This window comes from Lygodium microphyllum, chromosome 28, assembly GCF_053477565.2.
Source record: "Lygodium microphyllum isolate KBCC chromosome 28, Lygodium_microphyllum_v1.1.10, whole genome shotgun sequence".
Lineage (NCBI taxonomy): Eukaryota > Viridiplantae > Streptophyta > Polypodiopsida > Schizaeales > Lygodiaceae > Lygodium > Lygodium microphyllum.
This window is the reverse complement of record NC_141162.1, coordinates 68,391,629-68,419,531: the sequence shown is the minus strand read 5'-3', so window position 1 is coordinate 68,419,531 and position 27,903 is coordinate 68,391,629. Positions and strand designations below refer to the sequence as shown.

The window sequence follows — 27,903 nt, the reverse complement described above, 5'->3', positions numbered from 1 at the left end:
GAGAGAATATGACTAGACTCCAGAATGTAGAAGGTCAAATGGTCATTGATCCTTAGACTATTGTGAATATGTGTAGAAATTACTTTCTAGATCTTCTTGGTTCTACTCCTTCACCTTCTGACCAAATTACTCATGCCCGCTTAGTTTTTTATGATTCGGTCCGCAATCAAGTTCCACATGACATGCAAACTACTTTGGAGACAGATATTTGTGAAGCGGAGGTTATGGATGTTTTTGTTACACTTGCCCAAGGATAAAAGTCCCGGTTGGGATGGTCTCACCAATGAATTCTTTGAGGTTTTTGCTACCTGACTGGTGAAAACATTGACGGCTATGTTTCAGCAGGTTTGGGAAACGGGGTTCATGCCTTCCTCATGGAAAAGGACTTATCAAATTGCTTTGAAAAGTTCCTTCGCCGTCTATGTTGAAACATTGGCGACCAATTTCTTTGATGGGTTCTATGTATAAAATCTTTTCCCAAGTGATGGCGAATCGGCTCTATAAGCATCTTCTTGCCATTGTGCATCCTCTTCAATATGGTTTCATTAAGGGCCGAAACATTCTGCATAATGTCTTAACTGTGCAAATGGCTATTGACTATGCAAGGCACTCTAATCAGGAGGTGGTATTGATTCAATTGGACTTGGAAAAGGCTTTTGATTATTTAGATTGGTCTTTCATTGCAGAACTTATGTGTACTATGGGCTTTGGTACTCGGATGTCTTGTTTGATCTACACCATTAGTGCTGTGGCTTCTTCGCGAGTTATGCTGAATGGTGGTGTTACCGAGCCATTTGTCCTTGCACACTTTGTGAGACAGGGTTGCACTTTGAGTCCTCTCTTTTTTGCCCTTGCGACTCATCCAGTTCTTTCGATGTTATCTCATATGGCAGCTTCTACTCAGTTTGCTGGATTGTCTCTTCCTTTTGGACAGCACTTCATTTGTCAATCCTTGGCTGATGACAGCTTTATGATTTTGCGTGCGGACAAGGATAATCTTTGCAAAGCATTAGATGTTTGGATTCTCTTTGGTCATGCTTCTGGTCTTCATATCAATGCTTTGAAATCAGCCATTCTGAGTTGCACGGAGTCGGATTTGCAGTCATTGGACTGGCAGGGAATGGTTATTCCCCGTGGTTCCATTGTCAGGCATTTTGGGTACCCTTTGGGTGTTGATGTTCGGCCAAAGCAACTACTAGAGTGGATTTCACAGAAACTGGCAGCTAAGTTTGTGTATTGGAAGTCACAGGCTTGACCCTTCCATGTTCGCCTCAAAGTGGCTCAGACAATTATATTGCCAATGCTCACATATTTCTTGCCATTGCTGCGTTGGACTACTACTATATTGAATGCTCTTACTCAGTACATTCGTTTCATGTTATGGAAGGACTCCTTGCATACAGGCATTTCGTGGATTTCTTGGTCGCATGCATGTATCCCCAAACGCATGGGTGGTGGGGCTATTTTGGATTCCGAAACTCATATGCTGGCACTCCATTGGTCTTTTTTTCGTGCCATGTGGTTGGATCATCACCCTTGGGTCTTTATAGCCTGTTATTTTCTTGAGGATCACGGGCTTGTGCATGGTAATATCCAAATTCGGAGCTCCTTGTGGCATGTTCTTAATGCAGACTCTTGGTTTTCTAGTCGTTCATCATCCCTGCTTGCTTATTTGGTATGTTCCTGGAAATTGGTTCTCCAGAAGGATCAGTGGCATCCAGCGGAGGACCGCTTAGCTACTAACTCTTTTCAACTGGTATTGTTGGCAGCCTCGCGATTACTTTCTTGGAAAGGCACGTTTAGGCTTGACTTCAGTTTTTGCAGATGCCACCCTTGCCAGTCGCAAGGTGTTGATATCGTTTCGTATAACTAGGAGGCTTTTCGGGATCCCTCGTGGATACCGTGATTTATGGGGACAGCTTTTGTTGGTGCTCCAGAGCAGACGACCCTTTCCTGCCTTTGCTTCGGATCGTCCCTGGTAGGACTTGGACCTTGCAGGCCGGCTGAATTTGGAAAAGGTCTCAGCTAACCAGGTGTATCATCTTCTGATTAAAGATCATCAATGGCTGGTTACTAAAGCTAATACTGTATGGGGATTGTGTAAATCTTGGTCATGGTGGAAGGTAACTGTGATGGAGGGCTGGTTGAACAAGACACCTTTCAAATGCAAGGTCTTTCTTTGGAGGGTGATGATTGGTGGTCTTCCTCTTGCTTCAGCCCTTTCCAAGCGTTGAATCTGCAACGACAATTGTTTCTTTTGTACCACCAATGTGGAATCGGCCCGTCATCGATTTATTTCTTACCCTCTTGATAAGAAAATCTGGTCATTCTTGTTAGCGGTTTGGCGAGCAGTGGTTGGTTTCTCGCTAAGCCCTTTTAATTGGGTTTTTGTGTGGCCCAAATACCCCACACCGGCATAGTCGCATATAAAGATATTGTTTGACTTTCTTAGGTACTAGGGCTGTTGGCACAATTGGACCATTCGGAATGCTTTTCTTTTTGATTCAGCCTCTAATGTTCAGGGACATATTGCTAGGCTTAAATGTCTCTTGCATTGGCAGATAGATCTCATTCGGCACTCTGACTTACTCCCTCGGGAGGACTTACTTCCCTGGCATATGGCAATTTTCTCTACGTCTTTGCCATGACTTTTGTAACTCTTTTGTCGTTTAGTACTTTATAAATATAACATCGATTACGAAAAAAAAAAGAGAGAGAGAGTTTCTTGGATGACCTGATGGTCTGATGTAAATATTTACTACTTAATTGAATTATCTTCACAATAAAAAAAGGGAGAGAGTTGGCAGATGATTCTTTTATGTTCCTTAAGGGTGATCGCACTAATGTTAATTAGGCAATGGTGGCATGGAATGTTTTTGCGGCATCTGGTCTTCATATTAACACACAGAAATCTACACTTCTCTCCTGTACAGAGATTGATCCGCAGGCCTTGGGCTGGCATGGAATTGTGATCCCAACGGGAAACATAATCAGACACTTGGGATATCCTATTGGTGTGGAGGTAGTACCCTGTGCCTTGCTGGATTGGATGGCCTCTCGGATTCATGACAGGTTTATGTACTGGAAATCTCAAGACTGGCCTTTACATGTCAGATTGAAAGTTGCTCAAAGTATTATGATCAAAATGATATCGTTCTTTTTGCCACTGCTTCCTTGGACTAAGAAGTCCCTTTTGGAACTAGTTCAGCCTATCAGGTTTATGTTGTGGAAAAAGAAGGGGAACTGGTTGGGTTAGGTTTGGATTTCATGGCAACATGTGACTACGCCTTAACAAATGGGGGAAGCAGCTTTGTTGGATGTGAATTTGCATATGAAAGCCTTGTGGTTGGCCCTTTTGTAGGCCTTATGTGTACAAAGTCATCCTTGGTCAGACATTGCAAAGTTTTGCATTGAAAAGATTGGCATCTCTCATGGTAATACGGTTATTCGTGCCTCCTGGTGGCATGTGCTCAACTCCTCGAGGCCAATTAAGACCACCCAGTTTTTTCTCCTTTCTCACTTGATTGCATCCTGGTAGGAGATCATACGTTTTTCAGTTTGGCGCCCTCCTGAGATTCGCAAGGAGGCGAATTCATTGCAAGGAGAGGTCTTGGCCTCCTCTAGGTTTTGGATTGGCCGGACAAAGATTTGCATGGACTTAAGTTTAATCTGATGGCTCGTTTGGGGCTGCAAATAGTTTTTGATAGGGTTATTCCTGGGCAGTCCCGTCTTTACTCTTTTCGGTGTATTCGTCAACACTTTTGGGTACCCCGTGGATATTGTGACATCTGGTCATCCATATAGTTCAAACTTCAAAGGTTCTCTCCTTTACTAGCGCTACATCTATTGTATCCTTGGCATGAATGGAAGTTTGTGATTTTGGATGATTTCGAGACGAGGTTTGCTAACGAGATATACCATCAAATCGTGGAGCCCAAGAGATGGGTCACTACTAAGGTGAATAAATTATGGCATATTAGGGATGGCAGAAAGAAGTGGCAAGAAAGATTCCTTTAAGGTTCCCTATCAGGGAAAAGTCTTCTTGTGGAGACTGCTGATTGGTGGTCTTTCAATTGGAGAGGTGCTGCATGCTCGAAAGATCTCTGCTGGTCGTGTATTCTGCACTACACGTGATGATACATTGCTTCATCTTTTTGCCTCGTGTCCAGTTGCGTGATAGATCTGGTGATATTTCTCGCGCGTGGCTCTTGGCGACTGAGCTCTGGATAACAGCCCGGTCAGGGATTATGGGAAAGATGCCCCCCCGCGCCTTCTTTGCATTCTGATTATTCGTGCATGTTCCAGTTCCTTAGATGAAATGCCTTGTGGCATATTTGGCGGACTTAGAATGGCTTTTTTTTAAATTCAGTCTCGAACATCAATGGTCATGTGGCCCGTATTCGAGGTTTAGTGCTATGGCAGATTTCTTCTATGATATCGGCAGACCGGGTTCTTCTTGACATTGCTGCCCCTTGGCTGGCCATTGTTTGCTCTACACCAGCAGTGTGATTTTCTCTTTGTGATAAAGTCCTGATAGTCTTTCGTCATTTTCTTTGAGGGCCTGAAGGTTTGGTGTAACAAAATGTAATGAGAGAAAGAGAGAGAGAGTTTCTCTGATGACCTGATGGTCTGATGTAACAGAAAATAGGAGATATAGGAAGAATGATGATCTGATGGTCTGGTGTAAATATTTACTACTTGATTCAATTATTTTCATGAAAAAAAGAGATGTCTACAATGGGTTTTGGGCCTTGTATGATTTCTCTAGTTGATGCCATTAGTCAGGGTGCTGTGGCTTGTATTGCTCTTAATGGAGGGATTACGGAAGAAATTGCCTTATCTCGGTCTCTTTGGCAAGGCTGTCCTCTTAGCCCGTTGCTGTTTGCTTTGGTAACTCACCCGATGCTCTCATTATTGGATAAGTTGGTAGCTCAAGGTGAGATAGTTGGCTTAACTCTTCTGTGCGCTGACCAGCTTGTGGGTCAATCTTTGGCAGATGATTCTTTTATGTTCCTTAAGGCGGATCACACTAATGTTAATTGGGCAATGGTGGCCTAGAATTTTTTTGCTTTGGCATTGGGTCTTCACATTAATACTAGAAATCTACCCCTCTCTCGTGTACGGAGAATGATCTGCAAGCCTTGGGCTAGAATGGAATTGTGATCCCAAGGGGCAATATAACCAGACACTTGGGATATCCTATTGGTGTGGAGGTTGCTTCCCGTTCCTTGCTAGATTGGATGCCTCCCGAATTCATGACATGTTCATATACCGGAAATCTTAGAGTTGGTCTCTACATGTCAGACTAAAAGTGGCTCAATGCATTATGATCAGTATGATTTTGTTCTTTCTGCCATTGCTTCCTTGGACTAAGAAGTCCCTTTTGGATTTGGTCCAGCCTATCAGATTTATGTTGTGGAAAAAGAAAGGCAATCATTTGGGTCAAGTATGGATCTCCTGGCAGCATGTGACTACTCCGAAAAGGATGGGGGTTGCAGCTTTGTTGGATGTTAATTTGCATATGGTCACTATGAGGCTATCCCTTTTGTAGAGTCTATGTATTCAGTGTCATCCTTGGTTATATATTACTAAATTCTTCATCGAAAAGACTGACATCTCTTATGGTAGCACGGTTATTCATGCTTCTCGATGGCATGCACTTAATTCTACGAGGCCTATTAAGGTCTCCCAGCCTTTTCTCCTTTCTCATTTGATTGCTTCGTGGTAGGAGATGCTTCGTTTTGCAGTTTGGCGTCCTTTGGATATTCGTAAGGAGGAAAATTCGTTGCAAGGAGAAGTAGTGGCTTCCTCAAGGTTGTTGGATTGGCCACAAAAAGATTTGTAGCAAGGCAAGTTTAATTGGATGGCTAGGTTGGGGTTGAAGACAGAGTCCGTGATGGTGTTATTCCTGGGCAGCCATGTCTTTATTCTTTCAGGCGTATTCGTCAGTACTTTAGGGTGCCTCGTGGATATAGTGACATTTGGTTGTTCATATAGGACAGTCTTCAGAGGTTCTCTCCTTTTCGTGCATTACAACCATTGGATCCATGGCGTGACTGGATGTTTGTGCTTCGTGATGATTTTGAGAAAAAGGGCAGCCAATCAGATATATCATCGGATGGTGAAAGCTAAGAGATGGGCCATGGGGAAAATTAATAAGTTATGGCATCTTAGGGATAGCAAAAAGAAGTGGTGGGAAAGATTTATCCAGCTTTGCAAGTCTAAGGTTCCATATCAGGGTAAAGTGTTCATGTGGAGGTTGCTCATTGAGGTCTTCCAATGAGAGAAGTGCTCCGTGCTTGAAGATCTCTGCAGGTCGGTTTTCTGCACTACATGTGATGAGACATTGCTTCACCTCTTTGTCTCGCCCTGTTGCGCGATAGATCCGGAATTTCATTTCTTGAGTGTGGTCCTCGGTAACTCAGCACTGCATACCAGTTCGTTCGTGGATTATGGGAAATATGTCCTCTATGCCTTCTTTGCATTCATATTGCTGCTCCTTGGATGGCGATTGTTCGCTCTACTCGAGCTGTTCATTCTGTGTGATTTATTAGTACTGCTCATGTAATAGGTTGTTCTGAGAGCCTGCAGACCTCATGTAATTATTTCCAGTGAGAGAGAGTTTATGTCTATTAGCTCTATGCTGACCTGATGGTCTATTGTAAATATTTACTTCTTGATACAATTATCTTCATGATAAAAGAGAGAGAGAGAGAGAGAGAGAGAGAGAGAGAGAGAGAGAGTTGCTCATTAGAATTCAGGCTTGTTTACAGCCATTGGAGGCAGGAGATAGTAGCTAGGAGGCAAGAGCTGTAGGCAGTAGCATTTCTGGCATGAGGAGCTGTTGACAACCACATTTATTGCAGGTGACAGTAGGGTTGGGGCTTCAGGCAGCAATCGATAGCATTTAATGCCGTTTGGGATAGGGCAGTAGGCAGATTTGGGGGTTTCCACGAGAAAACATTGATTCCTCTCTCATCTCTGCAATCTCTCACCTTCTTCAGCCCATTCCCAGGTTATCCTAGTATTTCCTAGCCACTTGGAGAAGATCACAACTAGATTTGGTGGACAGCAAGAGAAATTCTGTTGTAAACCCTAATTTATAGCAGTAATTAGGGTTTAGCAGCCATCTCGGGTCGTGTATCATCAATCAAAGGCATCGTACACTGAAATCAGCACGTAAGATTTGTTGTACTGCTTTATAATTGTACATACTTTGAAGCATCAATATTGTATTGGCTCAATATACTATTATTGTTATCCTGGGCGATTATATAATCATTATTACACTGGCCCATTATATACTTTTGCCTAGCCCTTAATAATGTTATTAGCTATCGATAAGATCCCATTACAATCCAGCATTGTTAGATATGACAGCACCCCTCGTTTTCGTAAGGGAGGAATCAAATATACCTAGCTAGGTGTAGGGCCTCTTTCCCTTGTTAGAGATTTTAGATGCCAACCCATCTATTGTGACTTTGGGGCAGCATTTGGCTAATTACGGTTCCATTAGAGTAAGTTGTGGGTGAAAATCAAGAAGCAATTTTCTCAATTTGTTTGCTGATTGTTGGTAAAGCAAGGGGCTTTTCGATTAGCCAAGGAGATTTTGGAATCTAGCCAATAATGTTAAAGAAATACCAAAAGGGGCGCTAGTTTTGGGGCCATCAGGGTGTCTACTAGCCAAGATTATTAAGGTAAAGTGTGTATTTCAGTTTATGCTCATTAATTGATTGCTGTAATTAAGTGCTTAATTAGGTATTACCATCCTCTCTGAGAAGGAAGGCTGGTTTCACTACCTCAATTGCTTCAAGGCAGATGTAGGGCCTTAAGTGGAAAGTGTAACCAGCCCTCCTTCTGTGGATGGGTGGTAAATCCATGATTACAACTTAATTATGGTAGCAAACAGTTGATGCAAATCTGAAAATACAAATTTACCTATTGATCTTGGACAATGCACACCCGATTGGCCCCAAAATTCACGCCCCTTTTGGTATTTCTTTAGCTTTATTAAAAAAGAAGTTGATTTACAATGGGATTCTCCCAATCCCTTTCCGTATTCCAACTCCTTTTACTGTTCAAAATCACGAGTAAGTCTTTAATCTGATTTACCCCTTGATTTGGGTAATCAATTGGTTTTCACCCGCTTTGATGGAGATGGAAAATGCCCCAAATTCAATTATTTGCTGGTCCCTCCACTTGAATAGGTTAAAATAGCTTCAACCCTATTGAATCCAAGACTTGGAGCTTCCAATTTTCAGCACGCTTCCTGAGACTGCTACTAAACTACTTTCTGTGCAGATTAGGGTTTACAGTAGAGAAATCTGAAATCTCTCAGCCTCCAAAGGGTCCAAATGCTGAGATCTTCGGAGCAAGGCTTTGAAATGGATGGGAAATGATAGGGAAAGCTGTAGAGAGAGAAAATTTAAAGTTTTGTCGTGCAAAATGACTGAAAATCAGTCAAATGCAGCCGCTGCCTTGCCACAACAGCTTGTAGATGCAAAGAACTGAAGAAAATCAGTCATTTACAGCTGCCGCCCTGTCTCAATAGCCTGTAGATGCTATCTCTTGCTGTTGATTGGTCTTCTCTTGCCTTTGGCAACCTTAGAAGGTCCTCCAATGGTTGCAAATCAGACCAGCAGCCTTTCCTCCCTCCCTCTTGCAGGTTGAATTTTTTAAAATGTCTCTCTCTAGCCGTTTTTCAGTCTTGCATGGGCATTTTTGACATGTGACAGCTTTCCCAAATGGTTTTTTCAGCATTTTTCATAATTAAATATTAGTTTTCAGCCTTTAAATATTGAAAATTATTCTAATAATTATTTTGGTGACCTGAAAAATAATATGGTTAGCCAATAATTAAATTGGCTAGGCAACTTCCATTCCTGAGTGTCTTTGCGTCATCTTTGACCATCAGTTTGGCGCTAGGTATCATTAAAGGCCACTTCTCTAGTGTCGCCAACTGACACTTATGTCCAAATGGATGACTTAGGCTAACAACTAGCAACAGATACCACGAAGTACTTGTGGGGCATAACTTATAGCAACTTTTGCCTTTGACATCCCGTGATTTCTTTGCATTGCGAGCTTGTAAATTTACTTTAACCTTAGTTGTATCTCACATGTGCAACATTTACCTAATCATGTGATTAAAAATAATCCAGATGTTAAGTGAGGTTTCAAAAATACATGTCCTCATGATAGAAAGAGCTCGTTTCCATGGTCTTGATCCAGGAGAAACAATTGAAGGGGACAAATTCACAAAAATATGAGGCTCTTATAGGTCAGGTTTTCCAAAAGAAGGGGAAGAGCTAGTTCCTATGGTGACTAGTCTTGATCCAAGAGGAACAATTGAAGGGTATAAACTCGTAGAAATATGAGGCTCTTATAGGTCAAACTTCCCAACGGAAGGGGAAGTAGAAGCAAAAGAAGAAAGACAAGATAAAAACGAATGAGCTGACTTGCCACATTTATGGTAAGTCAGGCCATTGGAAGAAATATTCTCTCCATAAGGAGGACACCAGGGAGGAGGAGAAGAAGATTATAAAGGACTCTGGAGCGGTGGTTGCTTCTTCATTAGCAGCTTTTCTACATCAAGAGGTTATTGAGCCTTCTTCACAAGATTTGTTTGATGCAGCATGGATGGTTGCACAATGTCAGGAGTGGATAGTAGACAAAAGCACTTCTTGCCACATGGCCCCTTTCCGGTTGCATTGCCCATATGCGTTTGATGCATGGGCACATGCTCATTGGTTACATAGTAATCCTATCATGAGGAGGTTTATGGTCTAAATCAGCGGTAAAACCCATTGGTTAATGGAATTTTGGAGTTGCCCAGTGGATTTCCCATTCTAGGAGAAGATTGGATGCTGACTTGACTCCATGTGTGATGTATATGCATTCTCCATAGCTGAAACTTAGAATTTCTATTGTAGACAAGTTGTGGGAGCTGAAACAAGAGAGATGATGAAACCAGCCTTGCTTGGCAAGTTTGGTAATGACCTCATTATTCACTAATTATAGCAAGCAATAAAATTCAAATAAATTGAAATGCAAATGTTACACTTAATGTTGTATATTGGACGCTTAGTTGGCCTCAAAACTAGCATCCCTTATGGTATTTCTTTAATTCATATTGGTAAAGGTTGAAGTACACTGAGATCTAGCCTGATCTTCTTCAATCTTCAATACCTCTTGCTTTCAAGACTCAAAAGTGACCAGCAAGTCTTTGAATCAGTTTGCCCCTTGATTCACCTAGGGATTAACATTCATTTGACTATTGGCAGGTAAAATCTAGCTCCAAATCTGATTGGGATGGGCTGACCTCTTGGAAACAATAAAACTACAGAATTTCCAGTCCTATTTTAAGTATTAGGTGTGCAGTCTTCGAGAGCACAGGACCCAATGTGGCTGATAAACTTTAATTACTGCCCTAAACTAGGGTTTACGGCAGTAAATGCTCATACTGTACACCAAACTTGGCTGATCTTTACTACAAATTGCTGAGATGTGCTAAGATCAGGCAAGGCTAGAGAGAGAGAGAGGATGATGTAGAGAGAGAAAATTCAGAATTTCATCACTAGAAATTGATGAATTCTACTGCCGCCTTGATTAGAGATTGCCCTAATCTTGTTGCTTGCTGCCAAGGAGCCTAGGAACTGCTGTTGCCAGCCTAGAGTGGCTGTTGCCTTCCCCAAAGCACCCTCTTGGTGTTGTCGCCTGATGTTGGGCTGCTTCCTGTTGGCTACTATGGCCTCCAATCAGCTGCTGCCTGCTGGTGCAGCCTATATTCTCTCTCTCTCAGCCTCCAACAAGCTCTGAATGGTTGGAATCCACTCTCTTCAGCCTCTAACAGCCTTCCCCCACTTGCATGGGAAAGTTTTTCCAATTGCCAGCCTTTCTTATCCATTTTTCAGCAATTCTCAGCCATTGAATTACTTTTTAGAAATAATTAATTCTGAAAATTAATTCAGCCCTTTGTCCGTGCCCAAAAAATTAATTTGTTCCTATTCACAATTAAATTGGCTAGGCCATTTGACCCACAAATGGTTTTGTGCATTATTTGATCCTTGAACCCACATTAGTTAGTTAATTAATGAATACCTAGTTCCTCTTGTCATCACTGACAATTATGGGTCAAATAAATGCCCTAGGTCCAAGCTGAGACCACAAGTACTACCTATTACTTGTCCAATACAACTTATTACAGCTTCTGCCTTTGGCACCAACTCATAATTCAGTGTCCTTGGCCCAACATTGTGAAATAACGAACTTGCACATCACATATGCTTATGACATTTGCACATTTGATTACCAAATAATCAAATGCCAAGCAAAGAATCAAAATTTTGTGTCCTCGTTGATAGATGAAGTGGATTAATAGCAAGTCTATCCTTGAAATCAAGCCTGTAAGGTTGGAAAACGTCCAAAGCTGATTTAATTCTGAAGGGGCTGCTTGTTAATGTGCTAAATGCCAAAGCGCTACTTAAAGTACGTAAGTCGAAAGGCCCTTTACTTGGATATTAAATCCACAATTTCTTACTGGGTGAAACTTTGAAATTAATTGAAAGTTTCATTTCAACCTTAGACATCCACATTTTCCAAGTTCCTTCCACTCTTTGCTTGAGCTACATAGCTCCCAATAGTTCCTTTGGTCTCCTCTTTGAGCCACACAATTTCTAATATCTAGTGTTTACTGGCCATGCATCTAGCCACCATGCATAAGAGCTTCGGGTTCTATTTTTAACATTTTAAATAAAAATATTAATGTGTTATCGTTAGAAATTGAAATTATTTTATTTTTTGGTGACATGCACACTCTGGTTGTCCCTCTCTAGCCTAGAAACACATGAGGGGTCCAAAACACTAGGGCTAGACAAGAAATTCTGCTGTAGCAACATGGGATGCAATGGCAAAGTCAAAGTTGGTGGACAAATGTTCATCACTGCCCTCATCCTTTCCATTTGTCTTCTTCAGAACCTCTTCATGTTTCTTGCAGCCTTTGAGGAGATGCCCCTTATTGCCACAAAAATTGTGCTTTCCTTTTTTCTTCTTTTATTCCTTCATTGTAGTTGAGAGACTGGTTGAGTGGGTAGAAGTGATATACTACAATTTGTTGCCACATAGCCACTCATGGATTGAGATAGCAGTCTCCCTTGTAACCTCACAATCTACCAATGTTCAAGTTACATGGAGGTTGTAAGCTGAAAACTGACTGATTGAATAGAAATTTGAACCCTCGATGCATTACCCACACCATCATACTTTTGAGAAAGCTTGTACTTAAGAGTAGAAAGCTTAAATGATTTCTCTCACCTCAAGCCAAATGTTCTAAAGCTGACCATGCAAGGTGCTTGAATATTGGATTGTGGTTCATACATGTGTAAAGAAATACCCTCGCGTAGAAACACTATAGAATCGTACAACATAGCACAAACTGAACTGAGTACAATTAGGGTTAAGGTAACTCAGAGACAATGAACATAGTGAAGAGTTTGAAATGAATAAATCTGAATAGTACAACACTCATGCAACAAACACACTTTGCAGTGAATGAATACTATGCCCCAAACTCTTGTGTCTCAAGGACCGAGGCAGAGGTGATGAGTTAGAGAGTATGTCGTACTCCGATGGAACCCAAAACATTGCAAGGTATCCTCCAAAGACATTTCGTAGCAGCAAATACAGCAGTAGATGCCAGATCTGAAATAGATAGAGCAGTGAGGAGGGAGAAAACTGCAAAACACAAGGTTCTGATGATGGTGACAGTTTGGGCAGTAGAGCTGAATGGACAAAATGCAGCAATCAGATGGTAGGAAAGTGTCAGCAGGCAGCAGCAAACTGGGACAAACACATCCAAAAGGTGATTGCCAGGGTGCCAAGGCAGCAAACGCAGCCAAGGAACAGGTCGCTAGGCTGAATGCAGCCTTTTGGGGAGGAGATGACAACTGGTGGTAGCAAATTAGGGTGAAAACCTGTGCGGGGAGGTTGGAAACAGGTGTTGGATGGATGAAGACAATGTCGTGCAGCTTCCACAAAGATGCCCTCAGTGAATGGGTTGTGGTAGTGAAGCTAGATCAATTGAAACTTGTGAAAATGAGATTAGGCTGAATGGGAGTGCAGGCTGTCTATTTATAGAAAGTTTGGGGCCTCCCAAATTAGGGTTTACATGTGGAATATTGAAACTCTCTCGAACTGGTCCCTACTTTTCTCATATATAGTAAGCTCTTGGTCTTGCTAGTACTCCTAACCAAGTTACCTGTGGTCTTGAGGCTGCAAAATAAATTGTCGTGGCTTTGCCATTCTGTTATGCTTGTTTGGATTTCTTGTTTCAGGCAATAAACTATAGATGGATAAAGGGGAGGGAGGGAGGGCGGGAGGAAGAAGGAAGGTTTAACAATTTGCTACTCATAAAATGCTGCAGATTTGTGGAAGAAGGCTTCGTTGTGGTAACCATAAATGCCCTGCCCTTTGCCACAGGTAACATTCATTCACTATACGAATGGGCTTACATCAATACAATCTGTCATAATAAAATTGTTTTATTGCTCAAGATACGGCTCATAAACTGGACTAACTGATAGTGTAATTCAGTTTGATTCATTCATTAAACTGAGTTATGGCCATTTATTTAGGGAATGAGCAATGGTCTGGTTGTTTGCAAGGTATATCAACACTATAAGGAAGCAGACATCTTTAGTTCATGGGGAATTGGGTACAGTTTTTTAAAAATCTCAAGAACATCACAAATTTTTTTACTTTGATATATCTAGCTATCACTAGGGATGTCAAAGATGCTGCTTGTGCAACAGGTTTACAGGCTCTTGTCAGAAATCAGGACTTGCTCTCCCATCTGCTTGTGTGCATTGCACCTCATCTATTCCTATCAGGGTCATTGCTGCTTCTGCGTCTTCCTCCCTCTTGCACCATCATATCCCCTCCTCGCTTTTCTTCTCCTGCATTGTGTCCAACAAATGATATATGTGGTGTTCTAATTCTTCTGCTTCTTTGGGGAGGTTGTCCATTCAGAGGTCTCTTTTGAGTGATGGTTGTTGATATTGTGCTCAGTATTCTACAGCACTCGTATATGACAAGGGACTATGTTGAGGCCTAATGGCATGCTGGAGTAAGAGCAATTATTGTGCTGGCACTGGGTTTAACATACAAGCTGAAAGAGCAATATTTGAAATCTACTACTTTATTCCATCTTTGCATGCTTAAGGTCATGACAAATTGGAATGCTTTATCGGTTGGCATAATGTCCTTGTCTGGTACCACTTCTATGCTGCAAGTAGTGTAATTAAATGCCTGCAAACAAAGGGATAAATGCTGCCTAGAACTTTCAGGTATACCTGTGATATCCTGCCACCTCAAGGTGCATGCAGAGTCCAGACTGCGCAAGTGGCCAGTACAATGCACATGATTCTTGCTATGCTCTGGACGACCTGAATGCTGTTCCAATGATGCCTAATGACTTCTTTACAACTCAAGGCTTCCCATCATGGTTCTCTTGTTCTTTTTGATTTTAGAAGTGTAAAAGCTAAATGAACTTATTTACTAAAATAGTTTTTGTGAATAGCAAGGATATGCTGAACACATAAAGTGGCCTTGTACAGAGATGTTAGCTGGGGATTAGTTGTTATGCCTATTTCCATTTTTGAAAGTGGTAACAATGCCTGCTCTTGCAGTATGTTCACTTGATCACATTAGAATTGTTGTTTGTTTTGTTTTTTTTTGCAAGTAAAATGTGGCTGATTATATTACTAAAAAAAAACTGATTACAACAGAGTACTCATGCTCAGCAGACAAGCTGGAGCTGATGAAAGTCACAAGAACATAATGTATACAAGCCTCTCAAGGCAGTTTGGGGGAGATGGGGACAAGAAGCCATGGACCGGGGGCGGGGGGGGGGGGGGGGGGGGGGGTGTGTATTGCCATCTAGGGCTGCCTGCTTGCATCACGAAAAATAGGTCCTAGCCGCCCCAAGTGCGCATGAAATGATATTGGAGCTCCTGACTCGCCCTGGACTTGCCCTGCACTTGATCCCATCAGCCGAGGAGGGAGTGGATGATGGAGGTCCAGAGCTCTGCTAAGGTTGCCTCCTGTACTGAAAGTCTCTCTCCGCCAAAAGCCTCCTGACACCGCGCCTTCTAGATATGCCAACCAGTAAGACTCCCTATGATCTCCCATACCTCAGAGCGGTCTGCTATGGGCTCTAGTACCTAACGGATGGGTAGAGCCTCCAAACCCACCACTGTGCACGACCCTGCCTTGATAATGAATATCGTGTCTTGCGTCCTGGCCTTATACAAAAGGTGACGGCCCTGACTGACTGCCTACTAGCAAAAAGCTCCCCATGGGATACATCCAAGGTTGGGTGCTATACGCGAAGGATGTGGCATGCTCCTCTCGACATGAGCTGTGCCACCTCACACGACCAAAGGCAGTGCTTTGGGGTTCCCAGAGGCTGCTATGTGTAGCGCTTACAATCTCCCTCCTTTTGCATCTAGGCAATCTAGCTTCCCACCGCCAAGCCTCCATGTGCCACCAGCTATAAAAAATATGATACCCTCCTTGGCCTCCAGCTATCCCATAGGCAGCGGCAGAAGGTCTGTGGAAAGGCTTTGTGATGCTGTGCTCCACCTAGTGTCTGCTACGTGAGGGCGTCCAATCCATATCCTCTTGCATCAGTACGTGTCTACCAATCCTGGCGGTGTACTCCAAGAACCTCGGTGGCTTCTTGGCGACATCAGTGGCCGGCCATAGCCACTCTCTTGGATCCCACTCCAGCTCATGAAGTGGCTTGCCCTCCCAGATTCAGAGGCACCACTCCTTGAGCTCGTGCTAGAAGACAAAAGGGTCCAACTGCCATGTCTTCCTTTGAAGACCAATAACCTAGATCCTCTTCCATGAAAGGACAGCTATTCCCTCATCTTGCTGCCCATTGTCAAGAGCTAGAAGACCCCCCTCCTATACGGTGAAGGTCCTAGGTGGAGCGCTGCCCACTCTACTTGCCACTTGTAGGGATATGCCTGCTGCTGAAAACCTAGTGGCCCATACCTCTTCAGGCTCTATCGGCTCTCGTATCGGGGGAGCAAGCCACTCTTGAGGTATTGTTGTGTCTATCTCCCTTCTTCTCAACTCCACTCTCTCTAGTAGCTTGATACTCGCTGCAGCACCTCCTTGTCCACCATCCTGTACACCTCCTGCCATGTCTTGATGGTAGGAGCTGGGTCAGCCTCCCAACCAGCCCACTGGATGTGGGGGCGCTCGCCAATCTGTGCCTCTTCCCGATCTCTGACTTGGGGATTCCAAATTACCAACTAACAGTCTATCTTCTCCTGGCATCTTGGGGGGTTTTGGATTAGGGCCTTGAGGAGGCTCTGCCACACGTAGAGCAAGCTGCGTAGGAAAGGTGGTCCGGGGGGTTGATCTGGGCTGACGTGAAGATCCATCTTAGGGACGGCCTCCACTCACTTCCAAGCCTCTGTCTAGAATCCTGAAGACCCCCTTGTAGTAGGACCTTCCACATCTGCCCTCATGGTATGAGGCCGCAGACAACTAGTTTGCCCAAGAGGGCCATACTCTGATCCTTTGGGTCTATGATCCCAAGCCCTCCCTCTGACCAATGCTGTATGATGGTTGCCCACGCCAACTTTGGCCCTGGAATCCTTGGAGCCGTGTGACTTGGACCAAAGGAAGCTCCGCACTAGGTAGCGAAGCTGCACTACGCAAGATGAGGAGAATCACCAACAGGAGGCGAGGTACTAGGTTGTCGCTAGGAGGATGTGGTTAACCACGAGGGCTCGGCCGGCTAGTGAGAGGCGAGCCGTGCTCTAGTAGGTCAATTTCCTCCGAATAGAATCGAGGACTGGAAGAAGTTGCTGGGTGGGAGTGGTGTTGAGTCCCACCTGGAACCCCAGGCACCGGACGGTCTGCCCTCTGCTCACCTATCTAAATCCCAGGTGAACGCCCCACTCCGTGCTCGAGTTCGGGTCTGTGAGAAAACCAACCGACTTTCGCCAGTTTACTTTTGCTCCTGTTGCAGAACAGAACACCTCAAGAGCCAGTCTCACTCTCTCTAGCATCAACTCATCGTCCTCTATGTAGAGTGCTGTATCGTCTGCATACTCTAAGTCTAACAACTCAGTCTCCTCTCTCACTAGAAGTCAGAGGCCGCGTAATCCGTTCACACGTTACTTGAGGAAGTGAGGCATCGCCTTTGCAAAGAGTAGCAACAGGTAGGCCAGGGGACAGCCCTGCTGAACTAATCTCCCCAATCGAAACTCCTCCCCTCATCTACTACCTATGAGAACCCTACTAGTGGCCAATCTGTAAAGTGCGGAGATTCCACAAATCCAAGCCTGGGGAAAACCCAACCTCATCATGTTGCCCTCTAGGAAATCTCAGTCCACCCTGTCATAAGCTTTCTCAAAATCCAAGAGAAGTACGGCCAGTCTCTGTCCACTGTGCTGAGCCTACTCTATCGCCTCAAAGAAGGTAAATACATTGTGTAGGATGCTCCTGTCGTAGACAAAGCGTGTCTGTGTGTCATGGATGATGTCTGGAAGCATGGGGCGTAGTCGCCTGCCAATTATCTTTGCCAGTTCCTTATAGGCCATTGACAATAAGGTGATCGGTCTCCACTGGGAAAGCTCCAACCGGTCTTTCCCTTTGGGGAGAAGACTAATAAGGCCTAGCGAAAGACTCCCTGGCATCTATGCTGAAGTGAAAATCTCTTGGAAGGCCATCAATAGGGGGTCCTTCACCACTTCCTAGTAGGTAGTGAAGGCCTTAGAGAGGCCATCCTCTCCCGGGCATTTTTGCTCGTCTTCTGTATGGAAAGCCTCCTCTAGTTCATTCTTTGTGAAGAGGGCTAGGAGGAAGCGTCCCGTCTCCTCTGTGACGAGGGATGGGATGTGATCCCAGACTTGCTATATACATTGCTATCCTCTAGCTAAGGCTGTCTCTTGTTGGAAAAAGGCGTCTGTAGTAATCGGTGGCAATCTCTATGACCTCGTTTGGGCTAGAACAAGTCCTCCCCCATATTGATCTCAAAGGCTGCATTATCTGCTCTCCTAAGGTGTGAGGCTAGTGCACTTGGAAAAACTCCCTGCACATCATGTCCCCCTTCCACGTCTAGAAAGCTACTGAGATGTGGAAAGAGAACTCGAATCGCTTGTCCTCTAAACCAGTAGTGGCTGCTCGCTCGTGCACCTCCTATGCGTGGAGGGTGGGATCCACTGGTGCCTTCTGTAATAATCTTTGCATGGCTGCAAGGTCCCGCCGGAGTGCTCTCTTGTCCTCCCAGCTTTGCTACCTGGCATGTATGGCTGCCTCTAAGTAGATGTTGCTCGACTCGGCTAGGACCTCTGCAACCTCCTCTGTGATGATCCGGTCTCTCCTGCCCCACTCCCCGTTCCAAATCTGCTCTATCTCTCTCGCCACCTCCTCCCTCTATAGATCGAGTTAGGGATCCAACAACGTGGTGCCCATCAACTTCCCAATCTGGCCTCTACGAGAGCCTCCCGAGTCTTCTACATAAAACCTGTCCAACCACTCCAATAGGACTCCGCCTAGCCGCCTATATCCCCAAGAGAAGTCCAGGGACCTCTCCCTCTTGTGGAAGGTAGGGTCTCTCCAGGGATTGCGTGCTCCTATTGCCAATAGAAAGCTCTCCCATGCCTCCTGCTCCTCCCCTAGCCATGCCCTGGTAGTTTTTGCCTCTACCCTATTGGTCCTCCAAAGCCTCCAAGTTGTTGAAGTCTTGTCCGACAATCCAGGAGTCCACCTCTGGGAGTCCATCTGCGATCTCCACCCAGAACGTGCTGTGTGATGTAACCTCTGTATAGGGGCATAGACATTGAGGACTCCAAGGCACGAATCCCCAATATCCAATTCGATCCATAGAACCCTCCCTGCCACTATCGTCCCGTGGTCTCTTCCACAAGCTGTGAGACTCGGATCAATATAGGTGCATATGTCTCCACTCTTGTCGTGGCCACCTATGGCATGCTCCCACTAGGTGTGTGAGCTACATGGGAGTGTGATCCCTACCCGCTGGGCTTGGGTGGTGGTGAGCTTGTGCTCGTGTAGAAGTAAGATGTCGACCCGTCTGGCAAGGGCAGGCTGCAGCTCCTACCGAACAATCAACTTCTTGGAACCACGTGCACCACTGTAGTGGAGACTATTCACATTCTAGGATGCAAGGTGTAAGCTCATGGGGAAACCTGCGACCATCTGTTCAGTGTGGAGGCTGTTGATGAGGAGGAAAAACTATGGGGCATGCAAGTACACTTTGCCGCAGGTCTGGACGGCGAGCTCCAGTCCCCCATGGCGGCCCTCAGCCGTGGACCATAGGGGTGATAGATGCTCTAGGTGGTACTATCAATGCATCTATCAGCCATGCTGAGAATTGTGACTCTGTACACTGGTAGAAACGGGCCGCCTGTGCTAGGGGCCACTCGATCACATTGCTCGGAGCTCTCCAATGTGGAGGGGCTCGGAAGATAATGCTCAAGTGTGGGACCTCGGCACCAGCCCACCAGTTAATGTCCATCATGCAACCGGGCCACTACTGTGCAAATAGTGCTAGTCCTTCTTCTCCCATCCACTGGGAGATGTGGTCCGCCACCTGACTCTTCAACTCCTGCTCTATCTGTCGTCGTCGTCCACTCCCCTGAGTGAGGGGACTGAAGGAAAAAGCGTAGTTTGGTCCATCTGGTGTTGCTAGTAGATGGACCTTTCCCCTCCTTGACTTAGGAATCATGAAGATCCCTACCTCTAGAGGTAGTGGGAACTCTCCGTGCTCCGCAACTCTTCGGTAGGACCATGGGCCGTTGCGGAAGAACTCCTGTGGCAACAGCTGTGCCTGTCTCAGGAAAGTGTGATGGGCGGCAGAGGCAAATGAGCTGGTGGCTGTGTGGGAGGGGGAAGACTGCTGGTGTGAGGAGGATGTAGGCGTGTGTGGCTCATCACCTCTTGTGGGAGGGGGGGGGGGGGGGGTGGGGTTGGGGGGGATCACCTGAACCGGGTGCGGATCAAGATGGGTACTAGGCAGGGGAGGTGGTGGGGGGGGAAGAGAATCGAGGGATGGTGGAATGGACGGAGGTACGTGGCGAGTGTGGGGGGGCTGGTGGCCGTGGAAGGGAGGAGGGTTTTGTGGGCCAGGGTCAGTGGGGGGGAATGGGATGTGGGGGGGGGGGGTGGGTGTGGGGGCTGTGGGATCTTTTGTGAGGTAGTCTGTGGCGCGAATAGTGGATGTGGGGGACTACGGTCCTGCCAGGTGGGGTGGGTAGGGGGGGCTGCGGAGTGCTCTGTCGAGGGGGGGTCGCTCACCCTCTTGCTCCTTGTTGTCGAGGTTGCGTCTGAGGAGCTGGCTGTGCCCCCCCTGCTGTCTCCCTCTCTGTCTTCTCTAGACCCGTGTGAAGCCATCAACATCCACCTGTTGGCTTGTCGGCGGAGCCGCCTTAGCTCCGAACGCGTACAAACTGCTGCTTGATGCCCAAAGTTGTGGCAGCGCAGGGACTGGCTTGGTGTCCGAGTCACAATGACCTACTGCCTAATGGAGTGGCCTCCTGCCTCACTCTAGAAACTTTGGTATACTCTTTGTGTCTTTCACAGCCACTCCTACCTTTGGGACTCTTGCTGCTGTCATTGCATCCGCGAAGGAGATAGGAAGAACTATAACGAAGAGCCGTCCAAAATCCTCCACTAAGTGGCGGTACTCTACCGCCAATCTGGGGAAAAGTAAGGTGACTGGATGTCTGAGAAATCTGTTATGGAGCGCAAATGTCTCCACTGTGAAGCCGCTATACTAGGGAACCATGTAAATGACCTCCTTCGTAGAGGCATAGGGTGCGCTCTCCACTAGCTCATGAGCTGCATTTGTAGAGGTGAGTCGAACCATAAAGATCCCTTGGCCCATGAGGACTGCCTCCACGATCTGGCTTGTGCCAATGCGCATCGTCGTGGAGTGGAGCCAATCCCGCAGCTGGGCCCTCGATGGGGAGTTTCCAACAACCTAACCAAAGATCGATGTTTCTTTCAACTCCAGCTCTGTGGCACGAACGACTAAGAGCTGTTCCTCAAAGAGGATGATGCGCAAGGTGTTTGATTGGGGGGCACTCGCAGAATGCGCCAGCGTCTGATCAGAGGTTTCCATTGTGCATCCTCGGTGAGAACCTACCTCTCACGCTGGTGCGCTACTGGAGGGGGGAGTTGTTGCGGGGGGGGGGGGGGGGGGGGGGGGCGGAAATCACGGGCGGGGGATTGGTAAGGGGGACAGGTGGGGCAGGCAACTAGGGGATAAAGAGGCGGAGCGGGGGTGGGCAGGATAGGCACAGGGGGCAGCAGGTTCGGGGGGGGGGGGGGGGGGGGGGGGGGGGTGGGAAATCACGGGCGGGGGATTGGTAAGGGGGACAGGTGGGGCAGGCAACTAGGGGATAAAGAGGCGGAGCGGGGGCGGGCAGGATAGGCACAGGGGGCAGCAGGTTCGCGGGGGGGGGGGACCTGCTGGTTGGGCGTAGGCGGGTGCAGGGCGGGGGGGAGGTTGCGGGTGTAGGCAGGGGGGTGACGGAGACAGGTGACGGGGCAGGTGATGGATGGCGACGGATAGGGCAGGGGCGACGGAGAGGGAACAGTCGGGCGGGCTTGATTGCTCAGACAATGGTGGCATGGCGGATCAGGTGGGGCGGGGTAGCTCATGTGACGTGACGGGCAGGAGTCCTCCGCATTAGAATTATTTAACACTCTCATTTTCATGGACAGCCTTATGCTCTTTTATTCCTTTTTTCAAGGCAATATCTTTCATATAACATCTGGAAACTGATAGAACTTATTGATTACTGAACCTGCCAACTTTGGAGTGTGCAATACAACTCTATTCAGATTTTGACTTATCTTGAGAAACATGATGACAAAAAGTTACTGCATATCAAAATTGATATGGTTGGAAGACCAAAAGTACATCTTTCACAAGCTAGACTTTTGGTTTTCTTTTGTTATCCTTATTGTTTTGGGCTTGGGGGCATTCATAATAAATGTTTTTGGTAGGTTGCAAGAGTGTTGAAGTCATATTACATTTAAGATTTAATGAATTGTACAAACAGTATTTGAGGTGTGCTTTGAAAGGGCTTAAACTTCTTGCTTTGTACTTGCAGAGGTCCATGTGCTCCTTGCCCTTTGTCAGTTCGGATCTCTTGTGCATGTGAAGCTACAGCATATGAGGTAGTCAAAACTTCAAAAATAGTGTGTTACATTATATCTCTTGTTTTATTTTCTTCTAACGATTACTTCACGTCACTTTTGCTTAAATACCATGCCTGAAACTGATATCCTGCTTCTAAACTTTTATATCATTTTTTGTGAAAAGATTCAAATCATTTTTATATCATTTTTGTCTCTGCCATACACCTAAAATTCTTTCCTTCTTTAAGCTACCTCAACATTATGTCAATAGGTCCCATGTGGTGCAGAGAAAGACAAAAGGCCACCACGATGCTCAAAGCCCTGCAGAATCACCCCTAGCTGTGAGCATGGAGAGTCTTGCCAGGTTAGAGGATTGCTTTCAAGGACAGTTAACTGCTTTTTCTTTTTGGTCAGCATTAATACATATCCCAGCAGCATTAATGATACAGTGTATCTGAAGCAGCCACATAGATGCCATTATGGTGCTTGCCCACCTTGTGAGCTGGTCTGCAACAAGAAACTTGCTTGTGGCCACACATGCAAACAAAGGTTTGTCCTAAAAATCATATAGTTTCCAAATCCGTGTTAATGATGTTAAACTACTCATTGCATGGGTGTGATGGGAGAGGTGAACATTTGCTCATTTCTTGGTACTATGGCTGTCACTTACATATGACCAAAACTAGTTACAATCAGGGGTCCATAGATTATTGTGCCCCATGTACAGGTCCTTAATATACTATACTGTGATTTATACTTTTGGTTGTTACGCTGGAGTATGGCCCAACAATGTGGTGCATTTTCATAACTATTATGCTGATGCTAATCATTGGATAAGAAAAATCCATCAGGTTAAGGATTTTTTGTGGATGTTGTTTCTCACATTCTTGTATTTTGCATTCAGAGTCATTGCAGCATTATCTCTTTCGTTCTTCTGCTGCTGTACATGGCACTTCTAATGATCTCCAAGAGAAAATGAGAAAAAGAGGCACCCTAGAAAAGACTCAACTTGACAATTTGGAGTCATTCTGTTGGGATGCAACAATTGAGGCCCATTCACCAATGCCTAATATAGTACCCATGGCTGAAATGTTCTTAGAAACATAGGATAAGTGGCGGTATTTAAGATTTGGATTGGAGTTGCCAAGAAGCAAGAGATCCCACCCCCAATCCCACATGCCATGAACTGTTAAATGTCACAATTGAGAGGAAAGGGAAATAAATATTAGAGCATTACATGGGTGTGTGTGAGAAGGAAGGGGCCAATCTAAAGGAAGGTGCTTTAACTCTACTGAAGAAGATGGGTCTTAGATATTGCATTTTACGATATTTAGAGAGTGTTCAAATGTCTCACAATGTTATTTGCAGACAGCTTTCCCTTGCTTAAAGATGAATCTTGAAGGGAGAAGCTTCATTGAGTACAATCTCACACAACCCATGTGTCATACAAGATTTTATGCTGCACATACTGACGACAATGTAGAGGGGAAATGGGCAGTGGATAGGAATGGTAAACTGATCATCATAGGATGGTGTACTGTGTGATATTGGAGACCTAATCTGTCATATTAGAGATCACAATGTGGAACTTGAATGGCACTTTGGGACAAATGTAGGTCTTTTTGAAGATCTTCAAAGGATGTGACACATTTGAACACACCAAACCTGAGGTTAGAGTGTATACAATGGTCTACAATGCACAACAGAGGGTCCTAAAAGATTTGGAAGAGCGGTTGTGCCATAATAATGGTGCTATGAGTCGTACAGGTCCACTGATCTTGAACTTGACTATTTCATTTTGCTCTATAATCCTCATATTCTTGGTCAATATTGGTAGTGCCAGAATGTTCTTGATACTATCAAAGTGTTCTTGATGCTCCCCTTTGTAGATTAGATCGCTATGTTTCTTGGATAACAATGTCTCTAACCCCTTTGTTTTGAAGGTCATCTTGAATGCATTTTTAAACTTGTTCTTTGTTGGCCATGGGTATGAGCTATAATGGAGATGCGGAGCGATGTTGATTTTGTGAGCTAAGGGGTAACAAGTTTGTGGAGGAACACTTGCAAAAAAGAACATAGGTGATTGATGTGTGGTTGAAGAAAATAAGTATGATACTCTTAAGAGTTGTGGTTGTTAGGTAGAAAGATGCTATGGATGATAATCACGATAATGGAGATGCTAAGAGCAGCTTAGTAGTTTGTACATTGCTATGGTATGGTAGGGTCCCAATGGCATGTGTGAGATTTGGTGAGTTAAAGGAGATGCAGAGCATTGTCTACGGAATTGTCCTAGAGCTTAGGAGGTTTGGAGGGAGAGCCCTTAGGATGGTCTTTTTTTTTTGCAAGTAAACTGTGGCTGGTTATATTACTAAAAAAGAAAACTGATTACAACGGAGTGCTCATGCTCAAGAGACTAGCTGGAGCTGATGCAAAATCACAAATACATAATCTATACAAGCCTCTCAAGGCAGTCTGGGGGGGATGGGGGCAAGAGGCCATGGGGGGAGGGGGGGGTGTATCGCCAATTGGGGCTGTCTGCCTGCATCATGAAAAACAGGGTCTGGCCGCCCCAAGTATGCATGAAATGACAACGGAGCTCCTAAGAAGCCCTGGACTCGCCCTGTACCTGATCCCATCGGCCGCGGAGGGAGTGGATGATGGAGGTCAGAGCTCTACTAAGGTCGCCTGTACTGAAAGTCTCTCTCGGCCGCCGAAAGCCTCCTGACACTGCGCCTTCCAGATATGCCATCTAGTAAGACTCCCTATGATCTCCCATACCTCCGAGTGGTCTGCTGTGGGCTCTAGTACCTCGCGAATTGGTAGAGTCTCCAAACCCACCAGTGCTCACGACCGTGCCTTGATAATGAATATCGTGTCCTGCATCCCGGCCTCATACAAAAGATGACGGCCTTGGCTGACTGCCTGCCAACAGAAAGCTCCCCATGAGATATATCCAAAGCTGCGTGTTATACGGCGAAGGATGCGGCATGCTCCTCTCCACACGAGCTGCGCCTCCTCACATGACCAAAGGCAGTGCTTTGGGGTTTCCAGAGGCTGCTATGTGCAACGCTTTCAACCTCCCTCCTGCATCTAGGCAAGTCAACTTCCCACCGCCAAGCCTCCATGTGCCACTAGCCATAAGAAATACGACATCCTCCTCGGCCTCCAACTGTCCCATAGGCGGTGCCAAAAGGTCCGTCGAAAAGGCTCCATGATGCTATGCTCCACCCAATGTCTGCTACGTGACGCCCAATCCATATCCTCTTGGATCAATACATGTCTGCCAATCCTGACAGTGTACTCTAGGAACCTGGGTGGCTTCTTGGCGACCACAGTGGCCCCGTCCATAGCCACTCTCCTGGATCCCACTCCAGCTCATTAAGTGGCGTGCCCTCCCAGATCCAAAGGCATCACTCCCTGAGCTCCTTCTAGAAAACATAGGGGTCCAGTCACCATGTCTCCCCCTGAAGGCCCACCACTCGAATCCTCCTCCACGAAAGGGGGGCTATCCCCTCATCTTGCTACCCTGTGTCAAGGGCCAAACGTCCCCCCTCGTACACGGCAAAGAAAGTCCCTTGTGGGGTGTCACCCACTCTACTTGCCACTTGTAGGGGGATGCCTGCTGGTGAAAACCTAGCTGCCCATACCTCCCCGTGCTCAATTGGCTCTCGTATCGAGGGAGCAAGCCACTCCAGAGGTATTGCTCCGTCTATCTCTCTTCTCCTCAACTCCACTTCTCTTTGGCAACCTGATACTCGCTGCAGCATCTCCTCGTCTGCCATCCTGTATACCTTCTACCATGCCCTTATGGTACAAGCCGGGCTGGCCTCCCAACCAGGCCACTGGATGTGGGGGCGCTCGCCAATTTATGCCTCTTCCCGATCTTTGACCTGGGGGTTCCAGATCACCGGCTGACGGTCTATCTCCTCTTGGTAGCTTTGGGGGCCTTTGGATTAGGGCCTTACAAAGGCCCTGCCACAGGCAGAGTAAGTTGCATAGGAAAGGTGATCTGGGGGAGGGGGGGTGATCTGGGCTGACGTAAAGATCCATCTCAGGAACGGCCTCCACTCACCGCCAAGCCTTGGTCTACAATCCTGAAGGCCCTCCTGCAATAAAATCTTCTAGGTCTACTTGCTTGGTGTGAGGCCGCGGACAACTAGCTTGCCCAAGAGGGCCATACTCTGATATTTTGGGTCGATGGTCCCAAGCCCTTCCTCTGACCGATGCCATTTGATGGTCGCCCGCGCCACCTTGGCCCTAGAGTCTGTGGAACCATCTGACCCTGACCAAAGGAAATTCTGCACTAGGCGGCGGAGCTGGACTACGCATGATGAGGAGTAGCAGCAACACGCGACAATCTACCATGCCGTCGCTAGGAGTACCTGGTTAACCACCAAGGCTCGGCTGGCTAGTGAGAGGCGAGCCGTGCTCCAGTAGGTTAGTTTCCTCCGAATAGAATCAAGGGCAGGAAGAAACTGCTGGGCAAGAGTGATGTCGAGTCCCACTTGGAACCCTAGGTACCGGACGGTTTGCCCTCTGCTCACCCATCTAAATCCTAGGTGGATGCCCCGCTCCGTGCTAGAGTGCCGGTCTCTGAGGAAACCAACCAAATTTGGCCAGTTGATTTTCGCTCCCGTTGCAGAACAGAACACTTCAAGAGCCAGCCTCACTCTCTCCAGCATCAACTTATCGTCCTCTATGTAGAGTGTTGTATCATCTACATACTCTGAGTCTAACAACTTAGTCTCCTCTCTCACTGGAAGTCAGAGGCCGCGTAATCCGCTCACACATGACCTAAGAAAGTGGGACATCGCCTTTGCAAAGAGTAGAAACAGGTATGGGCCCAATGTATAGCCCCGTCGAACCGATCTCTTCAACCGAAACTTCTCCCCTCGCTTTTTGGCTATGAGAACCGTGCTAGTTGCCGATCTGTAAATGGCAGAGACCCTGCGAATCCAAACCTGGGGGAATCCCAACCTCACCATGGTATGTTCTAGGAAATCCCAATCCACCCTGTCAGAAGCTTTCTCGAAGTCCAAGAGTAGTACGGCCAGTCTTTGCCCACTGTGCTGAGCCTACTTTGTCGCCTCAAAGAAGGTAAATACTTTGTCTAGGATACTCCTATCCTGGACAAAGCCTGTCTGTGTGTCATGGATAATGTCTGGAAGCACGGGGCGTAGTCGCCTGCCAATCATCTTTGCCAGTGCTTTATAGGCCATTGACAATAAGGTGATCGGTCTCCACTGGGAAAGCTCCAACCGGTCGCCTAGAAGGCGACTCCTAGAAGGCCATCAGTAGGGGGTCCTTCACTACTTCCCAGTAGGTGGTGAAGAAGGCCCTAGATAGGCCATCCTCTCCTGGGCATTTCTTTCCATCCTGTGTGTGGAAGGCCTCCTCTAGTTCCTTCTCTGTGAAGGGGGCCAGGAGGGAGCGTCCCATCTCCTTTGTGACGAGGGACGGGATGTGATCCCAAACCTACTATCTACATCTCTATCCTCTAGCTGAAGCTGTCTCCTGCTGGAAGAGGCGTGTGTAATAGTTGGTGGCAATCTCCATCACCTCGTCTGGGCTAGAACGAGTCCTCCCATACTGATCCCGAAGGTTGTGTATCTGCTCTCTTGCGGTGCGAGGCTGGTACACCTGGAAGAACTCCCTACACATTGTGGAGGGTGGGATCCCTTGGTGCCTCTCGTAATAATCTCTGCGTGGTTGCAAGGT

General features: G+C 46.2%; 1 protein-coding gene across 4 annotated transcripts in view; it reads left to right on the top strand.

The window, feature by feature from the left end:
- Positions 1-27,903, top strand: part of NFXL2 (NF-X1-type zinc finger protein NFXL2) — a 195,771-nt gene that overhangs the window by 107,151 nt on the left and 60,717 nt on the right. For all 4 annotated transcript variants that reach the window (XM_087670490.1, XM_087670487.1, XM_087670491.1 and 1 more), the window contains exons 3-6: positions 13,421-13,476; positions 22,158-22,224; positions 22,457-22,549; positions 22,649-22,734. In XM_087670490.1, coding sequence (XP_087526616.1) covers positions 13,421-13,476; positions 22,158-22,224; positions 22,457-22,549; positions 22,649-22,734 — 302 coding nt within the window. The remainder of the gene's footprint in view (positions 1-13,420; positions 13,477-22,157; positions 22,225-22,456; positions 22,550-22,648; positions 22,735-27,903) is intronic.